The sequence below is a fragment of the Myodes glareolus genome, chromosome 12 (genome assembly GCF_982192425.1).
Source record: "Myodes glareolus chromosome 12, mMyoGla1.1, whole genome shotgun sequence".
Lineage (NCBI taxonomy): Eukaryota > Metazoa > Chordata > Mammalia > Rodentia > Cricetidae > Myodes > Myodes glareolus.
Window position 1 is genome coordinate 51,580,973 of NC_142037.1, and position 20,476 is coordinate 51,601,448.

A 20,476-nucleotide genomic window follows, 5' to 3' on the forward strand; every position below is an offset into this window, starting at 1 on the left:
GGGGCACAAGATATGATCTCAATGTTCTGCTTCAGTAGCCTCCCTGTATGGTTACAGTACAGCAAGTGTTTGCAATATGGTACATGGGGGGTGCATTTTAAACTATATGCAATATAATTTCGACTTTATTGATGCTGTTTTATATATCTAGGAGGTGAAATTTTGAAGCATGGCTTTCATAATCTTCCGCATTAGCCCAGCTGCCTGCAATGCACATTTCTACAATAAGAAAAGCTCTAAGTTACCATAGATAATACTTTTCACACTGAATCAAAAATATAGTGTTTCCCTTGAAATAAAAATGTGCATGCATTAGTAAAAGAATAAATGGAGATCTAAAATATAAATCTAATAAATGACAGAAGCACAGATTCTTTAATAGGCCGAATTTTTAATGCATATTTTCCAATGCGTCAGAATATATTAAGCACATTATTCATTTCTTTTTTAATTCACATATATAAATTAACCAATCTCAAAAAGCTCCTTGGTTCTGTGAATTATTGATGTTGTCACCTGCTAGAGACTTAATTCCAAGAAAAATATACGAATCACTACATCACAAGCACAAATCCTTTTGACACAAATTCAATTTCTGTGGCAACAATAATATATTGACTTAGCTTATTTTTCTATTTTATGACACTTATTAATGGTGTATATAAAAGAAATCTATCATTTTTCCTTATTGTAAATGTAAACGACATCACGCCATCTTGGGAAAGTTAAGGTAAACATCAACATGCTCACTCTACTTGTTAATGCAATAACGTAAATGAGAACATGATTTCAAAATATAAAAGGCAAAAAATGAGGTTCTTGGAGACTTTGTCTCATAATACTGATGTTTCTATCATACATTATAACCAGGTTGCCAACATGTGCATGACAGTACATTAAATTGAGGAGCACCTACTTCCACCCCAGGACCTTATAACCAAAACAGTACAAATAAAAAGTAATCAAAGTGCAAAACGTGGGATAAGTCCTTTAACCACAGTGTCCAATGACAAAAGAATTCCTACCTGCTAAATATATACTCTTAAATATGTGCTAATTAACATGCAAACATCTAAAACCAAAGTCAAAAGGAAAGTTTAAAGTGTGAAATATAGAAACCCATTCTTCTTAAAGAATGAGATTCCTAGAATATTTATTTGTTCATGTAAATGTCTATTAAACATTACTATATTCTGACAAGGTACTCAGCAATAAAAGTGGCTTTGTTTTCTTGTTGTTTACCTTACAAGAATTTGTTTTCTTTTGGAGAAACAGATGTAAAAACTACAAGTAAAATCACAGAAGATATTGAAGGTGATGAGTGCTCTGTGAAAAGACAAGTGGTAGTGTGACTGCGAAGAGAACCTCGAATCTAGGAAGGAGGAGCGAATACTGCTATTTTAAATATAAGGAATGGGGACTAGAAAGACAGCTTAATAATTAGGAGCTCTGGCTTGTTTTTCCAGAAGGCAGGAGTTCAATGCCCAGCATCCACATGGACGCTTACATCTCCCTCTAATTCCAGTTTCAGGGGATCTGACAACTTTGTCACCTGAGAACACCTGTACACCCATGTGCAGAGCCATACAGACTCCCACATAAATTAAAAATACACAAAAAAAGATAAGGAAATGTTACAGGTGTGTTAAAAAGTTAGCTATGTACATATGGGAACAAGTTTTTAGGATGCAAGAAATAGCCACAACAGGGTCATTAAAAAGAAATATGGCAAGCTGGAGAGATGGCTCAGAAGTTAAGAGAACTGGCTGAGTTCAATTCCCAACAACCACACAGTGGTTCAGAACTATCAATAAGAAATCTGGTGCCCTCTTTTGACATGCAGGCATATGTCAAGGCAAAGCAGTGTATACATAATAAATAAATATATCTTTTTTTAAAAAAACGAAAGAAGGAAGGAGGAAGGAAGGAAGGAAGGAAGGAAGGAAGGAAGGAAGGAAGATGGCAGATGGCAGATGGCAGCTGGGCAGTGGTGGTGCACACCTCTAATTCCAAGAGGCAGAGGCAGGCCAGTCCAGTCTACAGAGTGAGTTCCGGGACAGCCAGGGCAACACAGAAAAATCCTGTACCAAAAAAGCAAAGAGAGAGAGAGAGAAAGAGAGAGAGAGAGAGAGAGAGAAATGGAGGGGTCTGGGAGAAGTTAAAGGCTAGGCTTACAACCAAAACTATAAAAAAAATATGGCAGGAATTGGGTAGCAGACAAGCCAGTGTACAGACTAAAGCACACAGTGAAGGCAGCAGAAGCTCAGTCCCAGACCAACTGAAGGACGAGAGCTTTTACTCTTCTAGTCACCAATAGTGTGCATGTTCAAAAAACACTCTACACATAACCAACTCAAATAATACATAACAGTCTTTAAAAATCAGTATATTATATAGGTTCCATGATGGGAGATTGTTCCTGTGCTTAAATAATCATTTACTTCAGGGCCCTTTAAGCTCCTTGTTTGTCCAGAGACATTCACTGCTTGTTTGGTTACGCTTCCAGAGCCATTTACTAAAGACATTAGAAACGCTCCCCAAACACTAAAAGCCAATAACAGCAATTTTGGGACAAACTCAGCTAATTCTGTAAACAAAACTGGTTTTTTAATACAGGATTAGTCCAAAGGGCAAAAAGAATGGCCAAGCTTGTTTAAAGAAAAGAGGGTAAGGGAAAAATACTTAACAACTGTCTAAACATAACTCCTAAGAGCCCTTGGAACTATGAGCGATAATTCTAAGAAGTTCTCTCTCATATGTTCACACTGAGAGCCCTGGCCGTGAGGGCTCCAGAAAGTCCAGCACCAGCTGCTATTTGGCCCTGCTTCAGCTCTTCTCTTTTGCATCAATCCCCAAATTACTGAAGCATCAGCAATTAGTCCTCTCCTTAGTAATTCCATACGTGGTCTTGTAAACCTTTCTGGAAAAAGGAAGATACCCTAGAGAGATGTTTATGCTCCCTCTGGCTATCAGACTCTTAAAATAATGGATCACCCCCATATATTGGAAGTTCCCCAGGAATCTCTTGCTGGGGAAGGTAAAGGCTGAAGCCAGGGGAAAATCTAAGATCTCATAGATCACCTTGCTGGATACACGGGATCCAAGACAATGGAGGGCAGGACCACACTTGGACAAAGACAGCAGACATTTGCATATCTTTTGCCGAATTTAAACCTAAGTCTCACATCTAGACCACAGTGGTAGACTTGGAGAGGAGCAGTTATGAAACCTCTTGTCTCCTCTTCCCAATACGGCTATATCAAATGAATCTTTTTCTGCATCTTACTGGTCTATTGAGGATGAGTACCCAGGACCTAAGTGTCGGAACCCAGGCTCTAATGCTACCAGATCCAGTAAGAGGACCTACTTCATTCTCTCTGCGCTCGCGATCATGCCAGGTTCACCCCTCTGTTCAGGCTGCACCTGTTACCCTACAAGTCCTACTCACCCCTCAAATCCCCTGCTTCAGGAGGGCTGCCTAACCTCCTCTTATCAAACGTGCCTTTTTGATAAATACCAACCTTCCATGAATTGTGACAGAGGACTATGGGCCAGTAGGATGAAGATGGGTGCCTGCAACGTTACTGAAGAACTTTGGGTGACTGTCCAGGTAGTGAGATGTCTCTGTCAATTCTAGAGTTTTGGAAGTTGCTTACAATGCACTTATTGTTAATTTAGGTAATATTATATCCTTCTGGGGTCTTTGAAGAAGTTAAAGAATAGTTATAATCATAGTTTTCCTTAGTTATGAAAAAAGATAAAGTAGATATAAGTATTGTAATTGTAATTCTTTCTTGATACCTGTTTTGTTATATGTAATTTTACTATGTTAAAGTTAAAGCCTTCCTTTTTATTTAAACAGAAAAGGGGAAATAGTGTGGGAAATCCTTGGGTCTATATGTAGCCTTTAATGGCTAAAGAATAAATCTGTTTTGGCCAGTGACTTAACAGAATAGAGCTACGCGGGGGAAACTAAACTGAATGCTGGGAGAAATTAGGCTGAATTAGTGAGAAGCCACACAGCCATAGCAGCTGGGGATAGATGCTTGCGCTAGAGCACAACCTCGTGGTGATGCACAGATTAATGGAGATGGGTTAGTGTGGGATGTAGGAGCTAGCTGGAAATATGCTTAAGCTATTGGCCAAACAGTATGGCAATTAATACAGATTTCTGTGTGATCATTCCAGGAGTCTGGGCAGCTGGGAAACAAACAAGCAGCCTCCCACCTACAAATATACATCTGTATATGGTGGATAAAATGCTGATTTATTTGCATTGTATACACCATCCCTTCCCTAGAACGCATGTCATCAAGGTGGGTCCAGTAGCCTTCACTGGCCACAGTTAAACATAGGACAGAGTAGAAACCCAAGCAGTGTCAGTCTAATTCCCCTCTCCTCTGGAAACCTGTGAGAGTCATGGAAATCAGTCTCCTCTTCCACTGACCGTGGGCATATAGGCATACCTGGACCTGAGAGACCTCAGACCTGGCTATATGAGTTAAAAACAGTGTGAGTCACATTGTCCAGAGGAACAATGGAGAAGCAGTTGCCTGGTGAAGAATAAAGTTAGACTGCACAGTTAATGGAGGGAGAGGTGAGAAGGTGCTCACTTTCAGTTCTGGGCTGGAGGTCACCATTCCCATTCCTGAGCTTAAAAGAAACACCACACAGTGACCTGTTCCTCTAAGGCAAACGGCCCTAGACTATGAATCCACGCTTGCTAATAGTCCTTGGTTCCCATAGGACACAGCCTACGTTTCCATCATTATGGCCCCTACTCTCTGTGTACTCACTGCAATTACTGATGTGCCCAACTCCCTACAGAACAGCTACCACCCCCATCTCAGAGGTCAGAAAATTGAGCAGCAGAGCTGCTAAGTGGCCAGTCTCAGGACGGAATCAAGGTCAACTATAAATCAGGTCTGGGCCCATTCCCTTTCCCACTGTCCCTCACATCTGTGACAGACCACCACAGTCACACCCAGACAGACAGTTGAGATGAGGCAGTTTCTGAGCTAAAGGCAAAGAAAAGTGAAATCAAAAGACTGAGGATGATCACACTTCCAAATGGTTATTAAGTAGTGACAGCACTGGGACGGGGGGGGGGGGGCAAGAACTGCGGGGAAAGGCACAGTTCCTGCACACGGAATGCAACTGATAAGAACGCACTTTATGAGGGAATTTCTCCCTTTGATGAAGTTGCTCTCTGAGGTAAATAACAAAAATAAAATGAATATCTGACGTTTCTTTATTTCTCACATATATGCACATACATTTTATGTGTCAATTTCTTCTGCGATCAAAACCTTCCATCTTGAAGAGAAACTCATTAAGATATAGTGTGTTGGGAGCAATGGTTCCTTTTCTGGGGTGAGGAGATGTTTGCTGATGTCTCCCCGGGCATAATGTCACACAACACTATGTGTTAGATAAGCTTTAGTGAAGAATACAACCCCTATAAACTGTACCTTTCTGATTCAGGATAAAGCAGAAGCCATAGAAATAACCACACTTCAACATAATATTTTTAAAAGAAAAAAAATACCTCAATAACTAATTAAAGAAAATTAATTTTTAAAATTTTGATAGTTTGAAATTAACTAAACTATCAATAAGTACTCTTGCCTAATTTGACTAATACTTTTATTTCCACCCTCAAAATTGTTGAATCACTTAAACCAAATCAAAACAATTACACATTTGTAAAGTGAATACCTTAACAAAGCGGGGAGAGCACATTTTGAGTTCTTCATATACTTCCAATATTAATAGCCCTGGCCATATTTAAGTCTTTTAGATCTACTAATAAAGCAGGATATAGATAGAGAGAAAGCCCTGAAGCTAGCAAGCCACTTGTCAGGTCTGAAATATGAAGACCTACGAACACAGAATTTCCCCTGAGGGGTTTAGAACTCCTACAGCCCAGCAATGCAGCAAGTTTGAGGCCAGTGTGGACTACCTGAGATCATGAGATGCTGCCTTTGGGGGCATCTTACATAATAAACTTATAAAAAAGAAAATAAGCCTTACTGATGAAATAAAAAAGTAATAATATGTAGCATAAACACTGAAAAAAATAGAAAGTTGTGACCAGAGAGTGACTTAAAACTCAGGGCTCAATCACACTGCCAATGTTCTTATCTGTCCAATCTGTTCCCTGCTGGGACACCTCAGGAAAGACCCAAGTCTCTTCAGATCTATGTGACAGTCCTGCTTCAAAGTGGTGCGTGAGGGAGGAGGAAGTGATTAAGACAGTGCCCGGCCCAGGGTCAGAGCTAGGTGGCCCCAGCACTGACGATCAGGTGCCTACAGTGTTCAAACCCATACAATAGGGCCATACAATAGGGCCAGAAGGTCAAATAGCGGGAGGGCTTCCACCAGGATACAGCAGTCAGGTTCAGCACTATGGTGACTGCCAGGTTCCTCCAAGTGTGGAGATCTGAGGCAAGACAAGGGATCCAAAGGTCACTTTATCTATTCATATTTCACCCTATGTGAGGTCGGAAGAAGTAAGGAATTTGAAGGGATGCTGGATCAAAGAAAGCTCCAGGGTTCCTCTGTTTCGGGAGTAGGGGTTTAGTAAGAAACACATGTTGACAGAGGAAGGTGGCAGAGAAAGAAAGAGAGGCAAGGTCAGGGGCCAGACATTGAGATTAAGAAGAAAGGAAGGAAAGAGGTCTAAGGCCTAAACTTCATCTTATGTGCCCCACTCCAGAGAAGGGCAGAGTGCCTAGACACAATCCCAGTATCTGATAGGAAAGAAGGAAAGGGAAGAGAGGAAGGGGGGGAGTAAGAGGCAAAAAGGTGAAAATGTTCAGTAGCCGAGTTCCTGTCAGATCCCCTTCGCCATGATCAGCTCTACATGCCACGCTACATTCATTGTGAGGAGACTGCCAATGCTCTGAAGTCCTAAAAAAGAGCAGAACTCGTAAAAGGTGTCTCATATGAACTGGGAAGCACTATGCCTAACCTGTCATTAACCCAACTAATCTTCACAACAAACTACAGATATTGATCAAGTCCATCTCACAGATAGGAAACTGGAAGCTCACATACAGATTAAGAATTCCGCCTAACCAAGATCAAACACACTGATGACAACTTATGCTGGAGAGAATGTGGGATAACGGGGACACTCCTGCATTGCAGGTGGGAGTGCAAGCTGGTACAGCCACTTTGCATAACAGCATGGTGATTTCTCAGATTAGGAAACAACCTTCCTCAAGTCCCAGCAATACCACTTTGGGGTATATACCCAAAGGATGATCAATCATGCAACAAGGACATATGTTAAACTATGTTCTTAGCAACATTATTTGTCATAGCCAGAACCTGGAAACAACCTAAATGCTCCTCGACCAAAGAATGGCTAAGGAAAATGTGGTACATTTACACAATGGAGTACTACACAGCAGAAAAAATAACGATATCTTGAAATTTGCAGGCAAATTGATGATCTGGAAAATATCATATTGAGTGAGGTACCCCAGTCCCAGAAAGACAAATATAGTATATACTCACTCATAAAAGACTTTTAGACATAAACCAGCCTACAATTCACAATCCCAGAGAAACTAGACAACAAAGAAGACCCTAAGAGAGACATACATGGATCTAATCTACATGGGAAGTAGAAAAAGACAAGATCTCCTGAGTAAATTGGGAGCATGGGGATCATGGGAGAGGGTGGAAGGGGAGGGGAATGGAAAAAAATAAAAAAAGAATTCCGCCTAAGTCTAAATCACAGTTGTTATGGTTAGAGCTCCAAAGCCATAGACCACACCAGTCATGAAAACTTCTGGTAGTTTTGACATGCCTTTGCCCAACACCACTAGAGTCTTTTATAAAAGGAAAAGGACATTTAGGCTATCTAAATTACATTTAAACTTAAATTAATCATGAATGAATTAAGGAACCAAACGGTATAAAGTTACAAGGGTAACCTGGCTTCTCAATTAGGCAAGCATTCAGATTCTACAAGACTATACCAGGCACCACAGACAGGGGACCCTCAGCCGTGTAAGCATAGAGAAAGGAACTGAAAGCTTGTTGAAGGCAACATAGCAATAAGAGCAGAACTGTCTTTGACGGGAGGCTGACTGAAGTTAGAACACGGTTTTAATTGGAGACCTTCACCCTTTATAAAGAAATGAACCTGTCACATTGGATTTCTGGATGCAGATTATACGTACTCCATTTTTTATGTTCATTTCTCAGGCTGTCAAATTATTCATCAAAAATGAATTGTAATTGTCATTATGAATTGAATTCTATCCAAAGTTTCAATAAACAAAAACAGTTTAATTCTAATGTCCATAATTAATGTCACCAATGTGAAAACCTTTTATTTAAAAATGGAACATTAGAAGGTTTTACTTTATGATACAAATACACAGCCTACCTTGGGAAAATGAAGCAATTAAAGTCAAAACTCCCCATATCCTAGGGAAATAGTCCACAATAAAATTAGTCAAATAGAGACAGGAGTGGTAGTACATGCCTGTAATGCTAGCGTTTGGAAGATGGAGGTAAAAAGAACAGGAACCCAAGGCCAAATGCATTATAAATCTCACAATTAATCCATGTAACACACCTAAGGTTTTCAAAATATTCTACAGCATAAGTCCCTGAAGGAAGTGGTGACACTCTGAACTGGCACTTAGCTATTCTTTAACATATGAAGGCGTGACTTGGATGTCACCTACCTCAACACAGCTCAAATCCCTCAGCACAAAGAATGCCCTCATTTGATACATTAAATCATAGCCTCCTTCCTGCCCAGTATTTACTTAATATGTATCAGGATGCTCAAGGGTGGAGATCAAAGAAAAGATTCATTCCATTCACAGATCTACTTTTAAAAGGAGGGGAAAATAGTGAAAATGAAACCCTGCTTCTTTAACAAAAAGAAGAAGAAGAAGAAGAAGAAGAAGAAGAAGAAGAAGAAGAAGAAGAAGAAGAAGAAGAAGAAGAAGAAGAAGAAGAAGAAGAAGAAGAAGAAGAAGAAGTTGTTGTTGTTTTAATTTTTAAGCCCTGTAAGACCTTACCTCAAGTAAATGACAAAAAGATAATTTAAACAGAGAGAAAAAGGACATTACAATGGGATTCATAAAACTTCATTTTTTTAAAACTTACTGGTGAGTGTCTCTTTTATGATTAAATACATTAAGATATATTTAAGCCTGCAAGGCTCTGTTCTACCCGAGGAACCTATTAGAATCAACCTTCTGACAATCGCTGTATACAACCTTCACTATTGATAAGTATTGACACCATTTTTATCTCATCATTAAGCAAAAAGCTAAACTGGAAAATCTTTGTTTGATTCAAGCACTATTAAATCCAATAATAGTGACTTAGTTTCAGCAACAAATAATCAATCACATTAAACTAATGGTGCTGTTAATTTGCATCTTAGTGGTTTTACAGTTTTGTTTTGGATGGATATGTTAATCTGGCTTAGTTTGAGGCTACAGAAGATACGTAAGTACACTGGTGCTCTGCTTTACATCTACACATATATTAGTAACATTATTTTCATTATCATTCAAGACATTTCCAGAGCATCACAGGCACTTTCTGTCCATCTGCAGTTGCTCCACTTGTAGATTTCGTTTTGTCTCACAGCTCCATGAGCCTCATTTTACAAATAAGGGCCGCTCCTCAGAAAGCTTTGCCACCTGTCCTGACCACTCATCATCAGACCACAGCCCTGCCTCTGCTGTCACCTGGCACTGCCAAATAATAATGATAAAATAATGTTTTTGCCCCTGGACACCAGGAGGAACAAACCTGATTTGACTAAGATTTTCCAGGATAAGAAAGATAGTCAAATATCCAATATATGTGCCTAAAATACAAACAGGAATGCATTGCTACTATTACTACAACACTGCTAGCAAAAGCAGCACCCTAAAAATAGCAAACACTGCTCCTCTAGGCCTATGACATATTAACTTTCATCTGCAGAACTGCCCTGCTTCACACGTGAAGAAAGAAAGGCACCTAAGGAGGTTAAGTTACTGCCTGCCATAGCTGCCCAGCTAAGGAGCGGCACAGCTGGGATCCGAGGCCGCAAATGGGAGCCTTACCACTCAGGTTACCCAGGCCTCGGAAACAAAGACAGAACAGTAAGAGAGAATGGCAGGGAGCTGTAAAGTCCACAGCAAACACTTCTAGAAAGGCTGCAAAAGCAGCTGGGAACCTGATCATTTCGACAACAATGCTGAACGTTCTCAAACTCTCAAATTGTCCCCTAAGTTAATAATAAACACTTGCCTCGCCATTTGAGAAAAATTACTCAAAATGGTAAGGTGCTTCAATGCTATCCTGCTGCTATTGAGAAGACATTACCTTTGTAGATGCTGTTCAAAAAGAGCCTGTGCTTTGATCCTTAATATCCCATGAAGTAAAAGGTTATGCTTAATCTATATTTTATGGATCTAAAAGTCAAATGAGGCTCTGGGATAAACAAGCACAAGTGTGAAGTAAGCGTATTCTTCAGCATTCCCCTGCTTCCTGGTTTAGATGACACTATGCGCCCAGTTAAAGACAATTACAGTAGTGTAATACTTTGCAGGGCTTTGTTTTTCTTGTATTATTCTGCAAACATAAACAAGTTATATACATGTTAATTTACCTTCTATATAAAAGCCAATTTTAAATCCAATTTATAAGGCAATAAATATATAAAGATCCTAGGACACAGCAATAAAGTTATGCCATAAAGCAGAGTTAATTCAAGGCAACAATAATAAAAGCATGACAAATTTTAGCACTCCACCAACTGCACAAAGGTGTTTCAGGTAACATCTGCTCAGAAGCAATTGCTACAAGACAGACTAGATGAGATGCAAGGCTTCACAGTATAATAAATGTATGTCACTTCGCTTGCTTCATAATTAAAGACACGAGTCTTTGAAAAAAGCAATTAAGCCCTGCTCTAAATCTAAGACAATCATCCCTATGCCCACCCATCCTTACCCTCAAAGAAAAAGAGCCACCCCAGTCTACAAATACTAAACACTACATACCTCTATTCTCAGCAGCTACAAATACTAAACACTACATACCTCTATTCTCAGCAGCTAGCTATAATGCCCAAAGAGCCACTTGGTGCATTTCTCCTAAGTCATACATTAAAGGGGAGGGTGGGGGGGAGTAATTTAAGGACCAACCTTAAATAACCTCGACCAAAATATTAACCTCTGAATCTTCCTCAGTTTTCCTCTCTCTAAAGTTAAAGAAAAAGAAACCATTTGCTTTTGGTGGGAGTGGGAAGTTCCTTTTGGAAGGGGGTGTTCTATTCCTCATGAAGACTAGAAAGGGCAATCTGAGACAGGTTAGGGCTACTTCTTAGAAAAGCAGCCTAAATAAAGTGATTTTGCTGGTAAGTGAAGGTTAGTATGGTTGTTGATCCATTACGCAGACTGTTGCATTCATGATAAGCATGAATGTGTCCAAACTTTCAACTAAGAACATGATCTGAATTCTGGATTGTTTACTTTGACCTAGAATCTATGCATTCCAGGCCAGCCTGATCTATGTAGTTGGGCCAGCCAGAGTGAGACTCTGTCTCAGCAAGAAAGACAGAAAGAATTTTAAACAGATGAGATGGTGCTAAGATTTTTTAACATGATCACCCTTGTAACTGCAGTATCTGCTTGGCTTCCTGCAACAGCCAGAAAAGAAAAAAAAATAGCACAAAGTTGGTGGCTAAACACAAATTTATGCAGCAGTTCTAGACGGCAGAAGCTCCACACCAGTTTCTCTGAACCACTATCAGTGTGCTGGTGGGGCTTTGCTGCTTTTGAGGTGGCAGGAACATGTGCTCAGCCACAGGCTGGCCATGCACGCTGCAGAGCACTGCCTGACTCCCAGTTTCTGATGGCTGGGTCACTAACCTGTCTCCATCGTCACGTCACCTCCTCCTCCTCTGCAGGCGAAGCTTCTCCTCTTACTCTAACAACCCCAAAATAATCTACCATTTGTAGTCTGCAAACAACACGAAAGTTCTCTTCTGCCATAGAAGGCAGCAGCCGAAGGCTCCACAGAATAAGGAGGAGAATATCTTCCTACACTGTCTTCCAAACACACCTAGACAATAAATTAAGCATGCCCTAAGGTCACTAAGCCTGCTCTGATTTCATCAGCATCGTCAACATTTATGAACCCACAATGCTTAAGTATGCATGGGCAGCCTGTTTACGGCGGTTCTCCAGTTGTTCCTATCCTGGGCAGTCCTAGATGGTTGTGTTACTGTCATACCCAAGGTTCCACAGTTTTCCTTAATGCTGTCTATCCAGCATTTTGGGGGGCTTCCTCTTCGCCTTATCCCGTGCACTCCTCCAAGCAGTGCTATTGTCAGGTATCAGCTGTCATTAATTTTCATAACACAGCCAAAGTATCTCAAGTGCTGTTGCCATATCTTGTAGTTCACTTCCTTCAGTAGCTGGAGATGTTTCTTAACGCCATCACTGTGCAGCCTATCTCTTCGTGTGACGCCTAGAATCCTCCTGAGACACGCCATCTCAAACACATTCAGCCACCGTTCTGAGGAGTACTTCATTGTCAAGGTTTCAGAGTTGTAGAGAAGGCGGCCCAAGACAAAATTACAAGTCCACGAGACACTTGTCTTGAGCTGCCTGCTCCAATCTATGATAAACACAAATTGGCCACCTTTCCACCACTTCCCATCTCACAACTTATAACCGTGACATCATTGCTATACACATATGAGAGATGTTGTTAATATCATTAACGTTTTTTAGATCAGAAAAGAAACCGTAAGACTCAAACTCCTAAAACCAACAAGAAACAGCACGAATTAAGGATCAGGACTGGCTGACTGTCAGCCCTTTATATAATTCACGTTTCCTAGAATGACAATCAAACTTTGTAGGAAGCCATGGCCTTGGAATGAGCATCTGCTCTGGACGCAACAGACCAAACCAATGAAGTTTAATCACAGTAACCGAGTCTGGCTTTTACAGAAGATCCAAATATAAGTTAACAAATTAGGCTCAAGTAACCAGTTCAGCTATAACCAAAGGAATAGAACAAGTAACTAGTTCACTTATAGTCAAAGGAATGACTACCAGGACTAGAGCCAATTAAGCTATTTCCTCTGCCTTGATGAATTGGTTCATAAATGCTGGTAACCATTTGCTCAGAGTTCTCACAAACCTCTGGTACTGAGAGCTGTCTACATACCAAATACTTACATGTATTGGTATTCACAAACCTTGTCCATTCATAAAGTCCAACTGATCATTATCAGTGCCCCAAAATGGTACATACACCCCAGTCCCAACTGATACATCTAACACCTGCACCTATAGCTCAGGGATCATTGTAAAAGAGAAGAGGCAGAAACATTGTAAGAGCCATGGTAACAGGATAGAAAGAGGGGAGGGGGATCTCCCACTACCAAAACAGAAGGAATTATAAAGATATAATCAAACAAAAGCAATCACTTGACAGAAACCATTAGAGATAAGATCTACCCTAAAGGGTATAAGAACTTTTAAGGAATATTCTTAATTAAAGAACTCCTCTACCAACTTGGATTACTGACTTACAGGTCTTGTGTTAGATGCTGGCACCATACAGATGGAGCCTTCTCCCAGATGCCACATGTCTTGGTCAGTCTGGACCTCGTGACAGTCAGTGGGTAAATTCTATGTGGCTAACAGCAATGGGAGGAAGGTGCCACTGCAAGGTGGTTCACAACAAATAAAAAAAAACCTTTCTACTCAGTTCTGCTCAAGAAGAAAAACAGGACTCAAGCCAGGTACGGCCTACACGACCTAGGGCAGGTTCCAGGTACAGGGATTCTACTGGATGCAATCTCCCTCTTAAATCTCTACAGAGTCACCGACCCTTCAACTGCACTGTCCCCAGTGGTTATCCCAGTGTCTCAATATAAGGTGCCTACTGTGTCTTCTAATGAAACCAAGACAGTAGTTTACAAACGATTCACAGCAGGTCTCCCCCCCGCCCCCCGCAACATTACACACTTCCAGACTAGCTTCTACTGTTCACACTGATCTGGGAAGACAGGAAATAAGCTACAAATTTTTTACCCAATTTGTTAATGACTCAAAGCCAACAGCTTTACATTCAGTAAAAATCAAGTGGTCATTTGTCTATCGTATCCAAACAGGATTCAGTAGGCACCAGAGGTGGGGTGGGGCTTAACCAAGAGAAGACCCACTGACCAGTTTACAATCAGTCTACCATCAGCTTGTCCCTTTATAGAAGGGGGAAAAAAATGAACAACTAAATCGTCCCTATTCCCACCATATGGCAAAACTACATTACTTGTTTTAAAAGCTCATAAAATAAGAGTGGCCCAAAGAAATTAGGTTAATATCGCTTCGTCTCAGCCAAGAAAAGGCAAAGAACTGACTTGATACCCAGCATCTGGGATGGTCTCAGAGATCACAGTCCATCCCAAAACAAGAGCTTCACTATGGAATATCAAAGCAGTGAGGCAGGCAGGCTGAAAGGCCTGCTCAGAAGGCAGGTGAGACTGGGCCTTTGGCAGAAACAGAACTGAAGTGGGACCACTCAACAGGAAGAAAAGGGTCCTAAATCAGCTGCAAGACCAGACCTTCAATACAATGTGTTGTAGATTTCATTTCACCTTTGCATGACTTTTTACAAATGGTATGGCCAATACGGCATAACTAAGAAACATTTATTCAGGATTGCCGTGCTATAAACTACAGAAAATCACACTTCCTGCATCATGGACCATTGAAGTCCAGACAGGACATAGTGATAATATTAATCCAGAAAGTAAATTATAAAAGGAGATGCATCACCCCATGGATTCTTCTCAGAGTGGACAGAATCTTTTAGGACCAAATTAACTCCCTGCAATTCAGTCTAGGACCTGAGCAGAGAAGAGTAAGGAAGCACACCCTTGACCTTGCCACAACTCGTCTCCACCCCTCTTCTTATGTTGACGCCCACTTCTGTCTAAGCAATCCCACAGTTGCACAAGGTGTCACAATCTCGGTATTCTGACGCCCCTTATCTCTGCCCTCATCTGTATGCAACTGCAAGTAATACTATCCTTAGCAAGTGAGTCACAATCTATTATATCCCTAATTTGTGAATCGTGGCTTAAATTTTTCAAATTTTATTTATCCAGAAAAGGCAAATGTTGTTACTATAGCAAACAAACCCAAAAAAAAAAAGCCAAATTAAAAAAAGAGAGAGAGAACTGTCCCATACTTCTAAGTAAAACAGACAGTATTAAATCTCCAATTCTGTTGGACTAACGCCAAAATATACCAACCCACACAATCAGACACACCAAATAAAATCATCCTCATTACCGATTTCTCCTCCAGCTGACATTAATAAAAACCTTACCGTGGCTCTTCCCTTACGCAGTAAGAACACAAAGTTCACCTCAGATATAATTATGATTTTCCTGTTAGAATTCAGAAACCAACTGAACATAGAACACAGAAAACTGTCATATCGTGGCTCCTTTACCCAAAATCTACATGACCTGGACAGTGACCGGGTCATGCACCTTTGTAAGGCAGGCTTCTTTTCTGACAACACAAAAGGTTGTCATGAAGATCTACTTTGGAAGAATAGTAAAGAAATTGTGTACGCTCGTGCAAGGTAGGGTAACGTCATGATGTCACTATGAAATGTAACCTTTCCCCAATTGCTTAAAACCTTAATAGGTTCTTACTTAGCTCTTCAACTCTACTTTCTCATATCAAAAGAAAATGGCTTGGGCAGAAGAAAAAGTCAGGGCAGCAGTCATTCATAAGCTATATATAAAACCGTGGAAGAAGTAGCCAGTCATACTTATTGTCAACCTCAATGTCAGTAAAATGCTTCCACTTATAAATATACATATCATTTATGATATTTCTTAAATTTAAAAAAAATTAAAAAGAAGAGTGCAAAGTCAACCCGATTAACGAGTTTCAGATACTTGAAAACTCCTTCCAAACTAAACAAGACATTCTTTAGCAGTGACTACACATCCCGCCAAGTTTGAAAACCAGTTACCTCAACTTGAAAATACATATATACCTTCAAAAGTTCTTGTTGGATTAAAATATAAGAGCAGGGGGGCGGGGAGGTACTATTAGCTAAAAATTCACTTTCAGTCTTAGTCTGTTATACTAAAAGGGTGGGGTGAAATTCAACTTGTTTAAAACAGAATCCGCCTGGATGACGTCAGTACATAGACATTTGAACTGTTTTTCAGATCAGCCCTAAGAAAAGCGAGGCTTCAGAGAGAGCAAGGCATTGGTCCCGGATGGGGATCGAATCCCGCCCTGTCACTGTGGATTTAAGCGATTACCAGCTCTGGCCTTCTGAAACAAACCTAGGTCCCGCCTCCCGGGGTTGTCAGCCTGGGGCGCAGGGAGCTGAAGGCCCTGAGAATAGCCGCACCCCGTAGCTCTGGCCCACACTTACCAACTTGGGGCGCTTCTCTCCGGGCTCGTAAGGGGGTGCGGGCGGCGCGGGCGACAGGCCCTTCCTACGCGGCGCCTTGCTGTCCCGGCCAAGAGCGCGCGCCCGGTGCTTCTCCATCTTCCCGGGTCTCGATCGCGACCGGACCTGGGGTCTAGCTCCGCTAGCTCACCTTCCGGGTCCCACGCAGTAATTAACCGCTGCACCGGGACGAGCCAAGGCATCTGAAATCTCCCGCCACCCCAGGCAGCCCGCTCAGCCAATCCCGCGCCGCGGAGCCGGCGACGCGCGCTCCGCCCCTTCCGGGAATGCCAAAGCCTGGGTTTGATTGGCCCTTCGGCCTGTCCATTGCGCTTCTCGCCCTCCGGCTGTGCAGGCGGCTAGCTCAGAGGTAGACTGTGAGGTGGTGCTGGTTTTGGAAGGAATGTGGAGCTAACGAAAGTCGCTGGCAGGGCTTTGCTTGCTCTCTGAGAGTAGGTTCTTGAAAACTCTGAACGGCCGGGCGACTCTCCCGGTACTGTTTGAGCAGCGCTGAATGTGAAAGCAACTGGTAAGCCCTGTGACTGGTCTTTAGAGGTCTCGGGTGCCTGGGAGAAGTATTTCTGGTCTGTACTCCACGGCTGTAGGCTTGATTACCGTTTGTATAAAAACAGAAGTGTCACCTCAAGGGGAATACGAGAGTTCATGCCGGAAACCAGAATGCATGGCCTTAGTCCGGTAACTTAAACTCAGGTTTCCCCAAATACCACATTCCAAAGTAGTAACAGTTTTCGTGAAGTTTTGTTTTCGGTAATTTAAGCACGGTTTAAAAAAAAAAAAGTCATCAAGGAACTTTTCAAACACATTAGGATAAACAAGGTAGGCGGGTTATCAAAAAAGAAAAAAGAAAAAGAAAAAAAGCCTTCAGAGGCTATCTTTGGTTTGAGGTTGAGGATGGTGCAAGCTAGTGAGCTTTTAGGGAAGAGCAAAATTATCAAGTGATTAGAACTGTGTTAGATCAAGAGAGCCAAGACTATACGGTCCTGGATTTGCAGCATTCCAGCTCTCCTCAAATCCGGGAATTCTCATCAGTCAATCAGCCTTGTAGAACTGTTAACGCAGGTGTGGCTTTTTCTGGAACTTCAGGTTACTTTATTGAGCACTTAGAGCATGCCTACTCTGGGTCAACCAAAAATTTAAAAAAAAAAAAAAACAGTCCAAACAGTTAACAGTTTAATGTAGTTCACAGAAATTGACACAAATAACCAATGTAAAAGTTGTAACAGCTTTTCAAGGGGAAATCTTAAATAGAAAGAGGAAAGCAAAAGTGTTAGGGTCAGAATCCGGACTTACACGTCCTTATCAAGGTAGACGCAGACACCTGTCCCCAATATGACAAGTGAAGAAAAGAAAACTGGAGATCCATTCAGTGTGGCCACACTGGGAAGAGGAACAAATAAAAATATCCAGGAATCCCTTCCTCCCAAGTGCATCTTTGGAACACTGATAATGAGATTTGTATTTAAACAGTGAGCAAGGGGTATACATAACCAAGCGGTTCTGGTCACCCTATAATTCAACACATGCTCATTGCCATGGCTCCCGTGTGTGCAACAAGCTGTCAGAACTGTCACATCTCTTCCGAGGACACAAGTTTCTCCTCTGGCTGGCACCAAGATTCAATCTTTTTTTCCTCCATTATTGAATAGAAGAGAGGCAGGGTGGTTACAACAGGAAGGATAAATGGACTGTCACAGGCAGAAGAATAGCAGGGCATTCACATAAGGGGTAGAGCAGGCAGCAAGGCCAAGAAGGCCGAGAACACAGAGTTGGAGAAATGTTTCGGGCATATAGTGAAGGTTCTTGAAGTGAAAGCATGTAGAAGAATTTGTTGTGTACGCTGAAGGTCAGATTTCGAGGCTAATGCAGTTCTCTCATACATCACTGTTTCTTCGCCTTTAAAAGTCATCTTTGCCTTCGAACTATTTCCTTAAAGATATTGATCTCCTGCCCATACAGAGGTGATGTGAGCCAAGACAGGGAAACATGAAGTATTGATTTCGCTACAAGAAACAATTGTAGGTATTCCACAGAGATGAACACCGGGGTTCAGAAAAATGAGCCTAAGGTCCCAGTAAGTTTTCATCTACAGCTTTTGGAGGTTTAACTTTGGTTTTTGTCATGCAGATAGTGTCTGTTGCTCTTCTTGTTTTTGTGCTAGTTTATTATGTCACATGGCCAGATGGTTTTTGTCCTCAATGAGCATGTACTACATAAGGCAGCTTCCAAGAGAAGTTGCTTTCTCTGTGTCGTGATGATCAACAAAGATGCAGCTTTAATTCGTATTATTTATCAGGTGCATGGTGTTGGAGATGATGTTTAACTTTCTCTGCTTCTCCATCAGTAAATACTTCAAATAGGAATGCTGCGGGTTCAATGAGACAATATAAGGAAAGCACAAAGAGCTGTGTATGGGTGTCCTGCAGCCAGAGAGCGCCAGGAGAAATATCTGTAGTTGGGACAACTTAGAGTTATTACAGAGGATAAGAACATGCACGATGGGGCTGGAGAGATGGCTCAGAGGTTAAGAGCACTGATTGCTCTTCTAGAGGTCCTGAGTTCAATTCCCAGCAACCACATGGTGGCTCACAACCATCTGTAATGGGGTCTGGTGCCCTCTTCTGGCCTGCAGTCATACACACAGACAAAATAGTGTATACATAATTAATAAATAAATAAATAAATAAATAAATATTTTAAAAAAGAACATGTACGATGGTGGACCATGGGGAGCTTTGGAAGACAGTATTAGGAAGCTCCTGAAAGATTTGCATTTTGCTTGGGTGGTTGGGGAAACTTCATAGAGCACTGTTAGGAGGACTGGCCTGGGTTGCATACTGTCAGGAAGTGGGGGCAGCTTAATGACTCGACATCTTGATGTTTTCTAGTAGCACAGCATGGTGGAGCTATAACCGACGACGTGGCAGATACTCAATGAGTGAGCGGTATATGATGTCAAAAGACAAAATTCAAACAAATTTAGCTTTAAGAAATATTTGTATTCTGCTTTCAGTTGTAGAAAAGTACACATCATCCTATAAGTCATAATGACTGGTCTACTGAGCTAAGCAAAGAGTGTGGCTCCATCAGCAGAACAGGGCTAATAATGAAAACAAAACCGAAGAGTGGAAAGGTCACGTCACAGTCACTTATAATAGGTAGAATTCGCTCAGCAGGCCAGCTCAGAGAAACTAGGTCCAAGCTGCCTGACTGCAAGGAATCTCCTGGGGGTAGGTCATGGTTAATGTTGATTGCCAACTTGACAGGATCTAGAACCACCTCAGAGACAGACCGTGGTCATACCTGCAAGAGACTCTCTAGATTGGGTTTAATGATGTAGGAGCAGCAATGGGCCTAGGGGTTGGACAGAAGAAGAAGAAGAAGAAGAAGAAGAAGAAGAAGAAGAAGAAGAAGAAGAAGAAGAAGAAGAAGAAGAAGAAGAAGAAGAAGAAGAAGAAGAAGAGGGGGAGGGGGGGAGGGGGGAGGGGGGGGAGGGGGAGAAGGAGAAGGAGAAGAAGAAGAAGAAGAAGAAGAAGAAGAAGAAGAAGAAGAAGAAGAAGAAGAAGAAGAAGAAGAAGAAGAAGAGTAGTTAGCGCCAGTGTTTATCTCTCTGTGCTTCCTGAGCACAGAAGCACTGGGAGGAGCCACCCACGTCCCTGCAACTGTGTTTTCCCTGCCATGGTATACACTCCAGCTCTGTGTCAAGATAAACCCTTCCATCTTCTGGTTGATTGAAGCCGGGCGGTGGTGGCACATGCCTTAAATCCCAGCATTTGGGAGGCAGAGGCAAGTGGATCTCCATGAGTTCAAGGCCAGACTGGTCTACAAGAGCTAGTTCCAGGACAGGCTCCAAAGCATCTTCTGGTTGATTTTGTCAGAGTTCATTGCCTCATTGCCAGGACAAAAAAAAAAAAAAAATTAACTGCAGCAAGGGGAAACTAGCCCACTTAGAGGTTAGTCTGAACATGCATCAATAAGA

At 41.6% G+C, this 20,476-nt stretch overlaps 1 protein-coding gene across 4 annotated transcripts in view; it reads right to left on the minus strand.

Annotated features, from left to right (window-relative positions):
- The window catches only part of Diaph3 (diaphanous related formin 3), a 452,383-nt gene extending 435,719 nt beyond the window's left edge, over positions 1-16,664 (minus strand). For all 4 annotated transcript variants that reach the window (XM_087912260.1, XM_087912261.1, XM_087912259.1 and 1 more), the window contains exon 1: positions 16,462-16,664. In XM_087912260.1, the coding sequence (XP_087768386.1) occupies positions 16,462-16,578 (117 nt within the window). In that variant the 5' untranslated portion in view covers positions 16,579-16,664. The remainder of the gene's footprint in view (positions 1-16,461) is intronic.
- Positions 16,665-20,476: the final 3,812 nt, after the last annotated feature.